Below are 11,333 nucleotides of genomic sequence, written 5' to 3' on the forward strand. Positions count from 1 at the left end.
TCTTGCTCTTCCTCAGCCCGATCGCAACCACCGCACGACGCGCTCGTCATTTTTGGATCTTATCATCTCTCAACCCAAAGGTATGATTTTCATGAAAATTTTAAATTTTTAAATTTTTAAATTGTTTATTGCTGAATTTAGTTTAAAAATCTAAATTATGATAAAAAAATAAATGAGTTTGAATCTTGTAACCCTAATTGGAAAAATTTCAGTTATATATTAACCCTAACTCTACTACATTTTACCCCATTTGAACAACACTTATAATCGTAAATCTAATTAAACACTTGTGAACTATTAATCCTAATGAACACCCGATTCATGTGAAAGTATGTGACATAAATTTTTTTCAAAAAATAGAGTGATATATAACACATTATAAATTTTAATGATGTGCTATATATTCAATTTAGGTGAATGAAAAAATTACGTTGTCCCTAGACTTCCGTCCAATAATTACATCCATTTTTTTGGAGTTATAATATAAGATTAGTATTAAATATATGATAATAGTAAATATAATACAACATAATATTGAATAATGTATTATAATATCATATTGTACTTTAATGTACTATACTACATTATAATTATTACATACTATTTTCAAATAAAAATATATTTAATTGTTTTGGTATATTAATTTGTTAATGCAATATATTATATAATATTTTTAAAAAAATAATATTATTTTATTATTAATATAAAATTATATTATTACTAATAAAATATATTATTATTATTATATTATGTTATTACTAGTATATTACTTATAAATTAATATTTTTTAAATATTTCAACATCATATATTATATTATAGTTTCTAATATGTTAGAGTTTAGTAATAATTACAACATTTTATACTTATTAATATATTACATATTATTTATTAAAAAATTAATAATACTATAGTGATTATAATATTATATTATATCATTGTTATATTATTATTATTTGTTATCAATAACCTTTTTATTATTTTTTATTAATTTATTTATATTTTATTATTTTTTATTATTACATTAATTTAACTATATTAATATATAATACATTTTCAAGATATTAAATATTAGTATTTAATATGTTATTATATTATTATATAAGATATTTTAATATTAATATATTTTATATTATTTAATAAATATTACTAATATATTAGATGAACTATAATATAGTATAATATAATATAATATAATAAGCATGTTGATAATGACTATATATTAATTATATTTAATATGTTATGTTTGATATTATATTAACACCTCCTCGAACTCAATACCAAAACACTAAACTTAAAACACAAGTGTTTTAAAATAAGTGATGTGTTTTTAGTTTGAGGATGATTTAGCTCACAAAACACCATGATTTTCAAATACATGGTGTTTTATTTTTGAAAAAAACATCATGAAACAAAAAATACACTATGGTATTCAAACGAAGCCTAAATGTTACTTATTGACCTCTCGGTTATGCTATCTTTGCATCATGCAATGGCAATAGTAACGATGTACTTGAAAGGAGATTGAAAATTTTTGTTATCTGCATTGAAACTAGACTATTTCATAGAACAAGTGATAGTACATTTTGTACCATCAACTTTTAGATCTTTCCCATCCTTAGGAGTAGCAGCTTTAATCAAACTATGGATGACAAAGTTATGTGTATTATACTCTTGTTGAGGTGCAATTGTTGTGGGAAGTGTTCTGCGGTGTCCACTTGTAACCTATATCTTTAGAATGAGCAATGTTAGGTTGATGCCTTTTTCAAAAGTGAATAATGCTACAAATTTCCTTTTGTGCCATTTATGTTGGTCCTGGGACAAACAATAGAGGTTTTAAGAGGAAAACTTCACTTGTCACATGTATCATAGAATTCAAGATTACAGAGTGTAAAAATCTTGTAGATAATCCAAACATAGTGACCTTCCCTAGTGATAACTTCTCAATGTTACCTAGTCCATAGAAAATACGAATCCAACTTTGAATTCTTCATGCTCTTTAAAAAGATCCAAACTTTCATTTTCTTCATCCCACATCTTTGGTTAATTATTATATGCTCTCTTTTCCTCATTTTTCTTTATGAAAATTGAAATAATTGTTTCTCCTTTTCATAGAGACATTCTTTAAGAACCGAAAAAATGAGAGCTTTCTTATCCTTATCTTTAAATATTGACTGCTTAGTTTTTCTTGCCACGCTTATTAATGAGCAATATTACTTCAGGACAAACTTTTTACATGCATTTCAACATTAGAATTTTTGTATTTTTTCACCACATGTATGGCTAGAATCAAATGAGAACATGCTGTTAGGAAAAGCTTGGTTTTTATGTGTGAAATTAAAAGAGGGTGGATTGATATGTATGCAATAAAATTTCATGTTTTTATGTGTGAAATTAAAGAGTGAATTTCTTCAAGCTTCAGGTTTTACATTGTTTATTGTTCTAGCTCATTTATTAGTATGAACTACAGAGAACTGTTATGAACTTTTATTCTACTTTTAAACTATGGTATAGTGTGCTTGATAGACATAATAACAAAACCGTGTTTAGTAAGGTTCACCTTAATCTCTTCTAACGATGTATACTACAGTTAGCATTCCATTGTCTCGTTCCATTCCCCTTTTTTGATACAAGCTATTGCATTGCAAACACTAGTATATTTTAAAAATACATCAAAGTTACATGTTTTTTTTCTGATTAAACTTGATAGCTTTGGATATGGTTGCCTTTTAATCTGGATTGTCACTCCTCTTAATGTGATAGGTTAAAAATAATAAATGATGGAAGGGATTCAAGGATCCAACATAAACATACAATGGAACAATTTGAGAGGAGAGAGGAGAGAGGAGGATGTGATTATAATGATAGTGGTCAATTTCATAGTTGCTGCTAGCGGTTCTTGGTACTATACAAAGTACATGTTAAAGGAGAGTTCAAGAACACATGAAGAAGAGATGAAAGGGCATACCTTAGAAAGTCTTGGATTCAAACTTTTATTTGCAATGCAAATGACTATATTGAACAACGGAGTATGAATCCTCAAGCTTTTAAGACGTTATATGATGTCCTACACACTAGAGGGGGATTAATAGTATCAAGAAATGTCACAATTGATAAAATTATCACAATGTTTTTACATATTTTAGCTCATAATGTAAAAAATAGGACCAACAAAACAGATTTCATATGCATTACTTCTTAGCTTTAGCTTTTACGTTGTTGTGACTGAAAATTTTAATTTTGTAGATAAATACTTTCTCGTATATGCTGGGTATACAAATGGCATGGGGTTTTTGGCACCTTATGGAGGGGCTCGCTACCATATAGTCTTGAAGAGAACATGGTCCAAGAAACTACAAAGAGTTATTTAACCAACGTCATTCCTTTGCTAGAAACACAGTTGAGCATTCGGATTGCTAAAAAAATGATGAGCTATATTATAGACAGCTAGCTTTTATAGTGTTAAAACTCACATTAGGATCATTATTGCGTGTTGTATTCTTCACAACTTTTTACATGAAGATATGAATGAAGATGACTTGTTGCATGATGTAGATCGAGAATTAGAAGATGCTCCTATTTTAGAAATTGAGAACGTAGATGAGGAACAAATTATCACTGTGAGAGTTACGGATGAATGGAGCAACTTTAGAGATGATTTAGCTATGCAAATATGAGATGAATATCGACTTTGAGATACTTTAGCTACAAGAAAGAAATGAGGGAGTATGAAGATCTTGATATCCGGTTGTGTTCTATTTGTCTTGTTTATTTCTATGTTGTCTTCTTGTTGCTTAGGTGTTCTTATGTGGTTACTTTCATTCAGTTTGTTGCTTATTTGCTAAAGTTCTCAAGCTTGATAGTATGTTGAACATTGTTATATTTGTGACAGTTGTTATTTCAGTACGTAACCAGAGTATATTGATAATGTCTAATATTTGTTTTTTTTCTATTGTTGAGTTGGTATGCTACTTGTTTGATATATATTTGAATTTTATTTAATTTGACCAATTATAGTGTTTTTGGTGTTAGTTGTGGGAACCTTGAAGGATTTCAATTTGGTGTTGTGTGTCTTAAAGGATGTATCCTAGTTGAAGTATGGTTTATTCATAACTTAGTATTACTAAAGCAAACTTTTTAGAATTTGTTAATAAATCTCAAGTTAAAGTTTATTGTTCACAGGTTTTGCTGCTAGTAGTGTCTATTTTCCTTAATAATTTGCTATTTACATTCAATTTGATGCTTTTATATGATTATTATGTAGGTGCTAAGAGCAAACATTTGTTATTTCAAGCTTCCACCTTCATGAAACTGGTCTCAACTCTCAAGTCCTATGACTGGCAATATCTTAAAGGTAAGTTGCCATTTTATTTTGGTTAATACAAGTTTCTGTTTGGTACTTTTGGATATTGTTGCTTCTTCAGATTTCTTGTTAGGATTTGTTTTTTTTTTTGGATGCAAGCTTTATCAAATAAGATTGCTAGGTTGTTTCTTCAAATCATATTGTAGTTCTATTGTTGCTGATAGACCCCCTAAGTGAAATTTTTTCCTAACTCTTTTACCCTCAGAGAAAGAGAGAATTGTTCTCCCAGATAAAATAACTTTTTGACAAATAGACCTCCTGAGGGTTTTAAAAAAATTCACACAGTTTGCAATGGGTATGATGTTCGATAGATTATTCATAAACCATAATCACGTTGATATTATTGGATTATTATTATAAAGAAACTCATTTTAAGGATCCTAATATTGTATTAAAGAGTTAAGAACACTTTTTCATGTTACGTCATTCATAAATAAATAAACGTCATCTGGAACGAAATTAATTTAATTGCAATAATATTTGGTCATTTACCTTCCATATTATTTTCCTAACTTTATTTGGACAATAATTAAACTACAGAAAGCTTCTAGCCTTATTGGGCTTATTATTCTTAATGGGCTAGATTTTCAGCTACGCGGCCCACTAAACATTAAGATCTAGTCCACCACTGTGATTGCTCCAGAGCTAAAGAAAATTGCTGTCAGTTGTGCACAAACGGCGTTCAATGTCGTCGTCATCAGCGGCGGACCTCCTCCCTCGAAAGGAGGCAAACGTTCTAAAAGGCCACGAAGGAGCCGTCCTCGCCGTTAGATTTAATGGCGACGGAAACTACTGCCTGAGCTGCGGCAAGGACCGAACCCTTCGCCTCTGGAACCCTCACCGTGGTATCCACATCAAGACCTACAAGTCTCATGGGCGTGAAGTCCGCGATGTCCACGTCACCTCGTATGTCTTTTTGCCATAAAACCCTAATTTGATGGTTTTTTTAATGATTTTTTGATAAAAATTTGATTTTATGATTAGGGATAACACAAAGCTGTGTTCTTGCGGTGGAGATCGGCAGTTGTTCTATTGGGATGTTTCGACGGGGAGGGTTATTCGTAAATTTCGTGGACACGATAGTGAGGTTTGATTGCGCATTTTAGCTTTTTTTCCCTCATAAAATTTTTTATTTCTTTGATTTAATATTGATAGATGAATTGATGAGTTTGTAGGTCAATTTTTTGTTTAGTTTTTCACCTTGTTTGGATGAATCTTAATGGATGGAAGTTAAAATGAAATTTCAATTTCACCTTGTTTGGGAGTTTTTTTAGGGTTAGACGATGGAATGGAAGGTTAAATTTCCTTCCATTTTCCTCCCCTGCAATTTGGGGGGCAGAGGATGGAATGGAAACCAATGTAAAATTTTACAATGTAATAAGACAATTATATCCTTATGACATTAAACTCTATGGCTAAGATATACTCACATCCAATATGTAAGGGTACTTATGTAACATTATACATATCCACTTCACTTCCCTCCTCTTTATTAGAACTCCCAAACAAGGTAAAACAAATTTACTTCCCTTCCCCTTACTAAATTCCCAAACACCATTTTATCTTTTCACTTCCATTCCCTACATTTCCTTTCCATTATTTAACTTTCTATCTCTTCCCTTAGTAAACTCCCAAACAAAGCATTTGTTTCTGTTTTTATTGTTAATTTCATTGCATTAAGATGAGGATGATCCATCACAGGGTTCCTAATTTCTTGTAAACAAAATGACTCGATCTAGCTCCGGTAGATATCATGAGCTAAAAAATGAAGCTCAAACTCAATGTTGCTTCGCTCTCTCAATTTGTCTATACAGAAGAGCTTTAGACTTAATACTTGGTAAACTCACAGCAACTTGTTGGCTCGTTCGAGCATATTTTCAACCCTAAAAGACAGTGTAGATATCATAAACACTGGTTCATGGTCGGGGAGCTGTGTCTTTAATTAATTTTCGGTTGAATAGGACTTTGAAGGCCTCATACAAACTTGTAGTTTGTATTCATCCCTCCATCCCAATTTATTGTCATATCTATATATATTGGTTACTCTTTGCTCTTGGTAAAACTTAAGCGCGAACTTTTCTCAAAATATGGTATAATATGAATGGTTCAAGACTTGTTAAGAAAAGTAATGTAAATAATAAGTTCAAAAGGATTTCTCTCTGTCTTTAATTTCCATATGTTCCTTTTAGTTTCTACTACCTAACATTCTAAGCTTAAGCCTGAACCAGATTTCCTTGTATAGTTTGTTTCACGTCAAAATTTTTTTCTACCCTCTTGTTTAGGTGAATTCTGTTAAGTTCAATGAGTACGGATCCGTGGTAGTATCTGCTGGATATGATCAGTCAGTCCGTGCGTGGGATTGTAGATCTCAAAGTGCAGAGCCAATTCAGGTTAACTTTTTCCTCCTAAATTCTATTATTTCTCCAGAATTTTACAGATTGACTTGATAATAACTTAAAAGCTTGTGGTTGTGTTATTAGATCATCAATACATTTTCAGACAGTGTGATGTCTGTTTGCTTGACAAAGACCGAAATTATTGCTGGGAGTGTTGATGGTACAGTTCGCACCTTTGACATTCGAATGGGAAGGTGGGTTATTTGTATGCTGACTTGTTTCAATGAATTCAAACTTAAATAGAGGACAAATCTTGTTCTAATAGTTTCTTTCTCCTTTTTTTATACTAGAGAAACGGTTGATCATTTGGGTCAGCCTGTCAATTGTATCTCATTATCGAATGATGCGAACTGTGTGTTAGCTAGTTGCTTAGATTCTACTCTACGCCTTTTAGACAGGTACATTCAGTAACTCGACTGTTGCTAATTTGAGGTGCCTTTTATAAAAGTTTCCATTAAGATTTACTCATTGCAGATCTACTGGAGAACTTTTGCAAGAGTACAAAGGGCATACTTGCAAGGTATGAATCTGTCATATCCATAGTTTGCTGATGAGTTGTTTGTTCATGTATTCTTAGTACTGTCTCTGTTCACCCCTGCAGTCTTTCAAGATGGATTGCTGCTTGACAAATACTGATGCTCATATTACCAGTGGATCAGAAGATGGCTATATTTACTTCTGGGATTTAGTAGATGCCTCAGTTGTTTCAAGATTCCGAGCACATGCCTCTGTGGTAAATTTTTAATACGAGATTTCCCAGATAGTGTGGTGTTCTTATTACCTATGCCTGACTTTCTTATGTTCCATATATTTATATCACTTAACGGGTTGTCAGTTAAGATGATGGTTTAGTTCTGAAGTTCAGACGTTAGCATGCACAACAATATATATTTACTGAAAAAGAGTTGGAAATATTCTTTAGTGCGCTACTTAATGAAAATAATATGAAAAATTGTTGCTTTTCACTTCTGGTTAAAAGTTAAAAGGTTACTTGCAGATAGACCGCCTTATACTATCACCCAATTGCAGGCTGTGTGAATTTTTTTTTACCCTCAGGTCTACTTGTCGAAAAAATAATTTTCGCTGGAGAACAATGTTCTCTTTCTCTGAGGGTAAAAGAGGCAGAAAAAAATTTCACTCAGGGGCCTATCTGCAACAATAGAACTACAGGGCGTCTATCTATCAGCACTGGATGATAGTATAGCGAGTCTATCCGCAATTAAATCAAAGTTAAGAAAACCCTTTTGATATTGTTATTGCGCTGTTCACTGTATCCTGAACTCCGGATGGTGTTTTCTAGCTGATTATGCTAAAGCTTAGAAATATAAAATATGCAAAGGGTTCTAATGAACGTAGCACGCATATATGTTCAATATCCAAATGCTTGAATTCTCTATTTTATGCGGTGCACAAGCCTGTAGATACTTCAAAAAGAAATTGATGTACCAATGATTTGGAACAACTATTCCTTACGTTCAGCATAGATTTCTGAGATATTTTACCATGATACCTATGACCAAATAATTATTAACTAGTATCGATGTCTTTATTATTGACAGGTGACAAGTGTAAGTTACCACCCAAAGGATTGCTGTATGGTAACATCCTCTGTGGATGGCACCATTCGTGTTTGGAAAACATGAGCCGAAGTAACTCGCAACTATGCCATGTCAATTGCTAGGAATGGGAGAAAGATGAGCTATATTTGACTCAGAAGATCATCCCAAAATTACAGAGTTCATATTTTGATAAGCCAATCATGATTTGTATCCTCGTGTTCTTATTTTCAAACTAGTTGTATTGGGGAAAACCCCATACTTGGTTGGTGGTGTTGTACAGCGTCGATGATCCCTTTCTTCGTTATAAGCTTGTCTGGTATGGATCTGAAACTTTGAAGACAAATACGAAAGTTGATTATAACTTTAAATAGCATAGCTTTCAGGGAGTATGGTAGATATTTCAAGCAGGTGATCTGATTTCATCATGCTCTTTGACATATTCAAGTTCTGGTGTATGGCTCTGATTATTTGTTACTGTGTAAGATTTGTTGCTCTCCAAATCGATAGCGAAATCTTATTTCAGACGTAGATTTTGTTTACCTGCGTATAGTACAGAATAGCCTCTAGAAACTTTATTTGGATATATGACACAGAAGCAGTTACTTCTTTACAGGCATAAAAATTTCTTTTGAGTATAAGATTCAGCATTCAAATTGTGATTTCAGCTAACCTCAAAATAAGATGGTGTTACGTCAACAACGCGGATTTATGACCATAAAAGTAATGCTATAATTTTCCATATTAGAAACAGCACATGCATAATTACATCCTATCCGTATCAATATGTAAAACACGATCCACAGATAACTAGCACACAGCGTGCACCTGTGCAGCATGTGTTTCCTTTGCTAATGAAATTGTCTTGGTATTATTAACTATGCTAAAACTTCCCTTTACTACTGTAGGAAAATTCCAGGCAGAGGTGTTTCCTTTGCTAATTCTATGAGGTGTTCTCTAGACTCGTTCCCTTTCAAATATCTGAGTCTCCCTCTTAAGCTTGGCTCTCTTTCTAAAAGAGAATGACAACCCCTTCTTGATTCTTTTTTCTCATAAGCTTTCACTTTGGAAAAGTAAACATCTGTCTATTGGAGGTCGACTTATTTTGGTCAATATAGTTTTTTCCTCTTTACCCCCTCTATTACATGTCATTCTTCAAATTACCTGGCTGGGTTATTAAATCTATTGATAGATTGCGTCGTAATTTCCTTTGGGGAGGGTCATCTTTGATTAGTAAAGTCAAAGCTTTGGTGAAATGGTCCTCGGTCTGCAAATCCAAAAAAGAAGGGGGTTTAGGTGTCCTTAATTTAGTTAACTTCAATTTTGCTCTTTTATCAATGTGGGTGTGGAAAGTTTTAAGCCATGATTCTTTTGTTGGTAATACCATTTCCATTCTATATAGTCTTCATAATTATCCTCTCTCTAGTAAACCTACCTCTAGATTAATCTCTAACTTTTGGCATGATGCGTTCTTTGTTAGCTTGGCCTTGAGGAGTATGGTTAGATGGAACTTGGGTGAAGGAACTAGAATCAGATTTTGGGAAGACAAATGGTTAGGAAATTTCATTCTAGCTAGTCGATTCCCTGGGGCATATAATCTTGTTCTTTCTTGTAATGTTCTTGTGGCTTCCCGAGGCATGATGAGGGGAAACTTTTGGATTTGGAAACCTATCCTCAAGAGAGCTATCTCTACTCCTGAAAATCACCAAGTTGATGCTATGCTTGAGCTCCTATCGACTGCTCCTTCTATATCTGATGCTTCATATTCACCTTCTTGGCCTTTTACCAAGAGTAACACTTTCTCCATTAAATCTCTCTACTGCCTTCTCAGTTTTGGTGGTATTAATTATGATTTATATTAGTTTATTTGGGGTTCATACATTCCTCTTAAAGTTAAGATTTTCCTTTGGTTGTTATCCAAGAACAAACTCCATACTAAGGACAATTTCATCAAGAAAGGTTGGATAGGGGGATCACTTATGTCATGTCTGTCATGAAGTTGAGGAATCAGCAGATCATCTTTTTATTGAGTGTCAATATGCTCGTGATATTTGGAAATACTTTCTGCCTTCACTGGAAATTAATTATTTTCAATATGATCTTTTTCATATGTTGAAAACTAAAGGACAGTTTATCAACGGTAAGAATTGTTGTGTGCTCTAGTCTATCCTCTGGTCTACATTATGCTGGTGTTTATGGAGAGAACGAAACAATAAGGTCTTTAATGGTGAGATTAGAGATCCTTCCAAGGTGGCGTCTAATGTGGCCTATTTTCGGTTGTTCTAAACAAGTAGTTCATGACATAAGAAGGCTGCAAAGTTGAAATCCATTATTCAAGATAAGAAGGTCAACGAGCTTCAGAGTAGTAGCGAGGGTAGTGGCTGATTATTTTCAGCTTCTATTTGTTTTAGTATTTTGAACAACTACTTTGTCTTTATGATTAATTGTAAGCAGTTTTGTTGTGTATGCTGATTGTTTATCAGCAGACTGGTATTGTATCTGTGTCCTGATACTTTGATACTTTATACCATTTGTTTAGATTTTGAGTTTTAGAATGATGGATGTGGTGACGACTATGATCCTCCCCTTCTTTCTTTCTATTGTTCATCATATTACTTCTAGTATTCTCCTATATATATATATATGGTTCTATAATATAAATCTTTTGAAATAGGGCATCCTGCCCTATTTATACTTCAAAAAAAAAATATTTAACATGGGTTGTGCTTGTATAAAAAGCTCAAGTCATTTATCAATCTTAAATTAACTTCTTGATCTCCATGATTTGCCTTACCCGATCATCTAAGATTTGAAGATTGACAATACGTCCAATCAATTCTATCATCGCATTTGTAAATATTCCTGAGCTACATCACATTCTCTCATCTTCTAAATCTGCTATACTGATCAATGGCTCCCCTTCTAATTTTTTTCCATTGCCACAGAGGATTGAAACCCCTTGTTATGGACTTGCTCGACAAAATGATCAACAACAGCGTAGCCTCAGTGGACATATGTGA

The 11,333-nt window shown here is 32.7% G+C and overlaps 1 protein-coding gene across 4 annotated transcripts; it reads left to right on the forward strand.

Annotated features, from left to right (window-relative positions):
- Positions 2 to 8,855, forward strand: LOC109822264 (WD repeat domain-containing protein 83). Of its 4 annotated transcripts, none has more exons than XM_020388434.1 (10): positions 2 to 80; positions 4,263 to 4,352; positions 4,945 to 5,267; positions 5,346 to 5,448; positions 6,644 to 6,751; positions 6,842 to 6,951; positions 7,048 to 7,155; positions 7,232 to 7,277; positions 7,359 to 7,490; positions 8,317 to 8,855. In XM_020388434.1, exons 3-10 carry the CDS (start codon positions 5,047 to 5,049, stop codon positions 8,398 to 8,400), a joined length of 912 nt encoding a protein of 303 aa, XP_020244023.1. In that variant the 5' UTR covers positions 2 to 80; positions 4,263 to 4,352; positions 4,945 to 5,046; the 3' UTR covers positions 8,401 to 8,855. The 4 variants fall into 4 exon arrangements, with proteins under 4 accessions (XP_020244023.1, XP_020244025.1, XP_020244027.1 ...); XM_020388436.1 differs by having other exon boundaries at positions 4,953 to 5,267; XM_020388438.1 differs by having other exon boundaries at positions 5,005 to 5,267.

This window comes from Asparagus officinalis, chromosome 8 (genome assembly GCF_001876935.1).
Source record: "Asparagus officinalis chromosome 8, Aspof.V1, whole genome shotgun sequence".
In the NCBI taxonomy this organism is placed as follows: domain Eukaryota; kingdom Viridiplantae; phylum Streptophyta; class Magnoliopsida; order Asparagales; family Asparagaceae; genus Asparagus; species Asparagus officinalis.

Excerpts from the sequence above, each read along its gene's own strand:
- LOC109822264 (XM_020388434.1), top strand. The coding sequence starts at position 5,047 with ATGTCGTCGTCATCAGCGGCGGACCTCCTCCCTCGAAAGGAGGCAAAC. Across the intron at positions 6,952-7,047 it reads TTTGACATTCGAATGGGAAG|AGAAACGGTTGATCATTTGG; the intron begins GTGGGTTATTTG and ends TTTTTATACTAG. Across the intron at positions 7,156-7,231 it reads ACTCTACGCCTTTTAGACAG|ATCTACTGGAGAACTTTTGC; the intron begins GTACATTCAGTA and ends TACTCATTGCAG.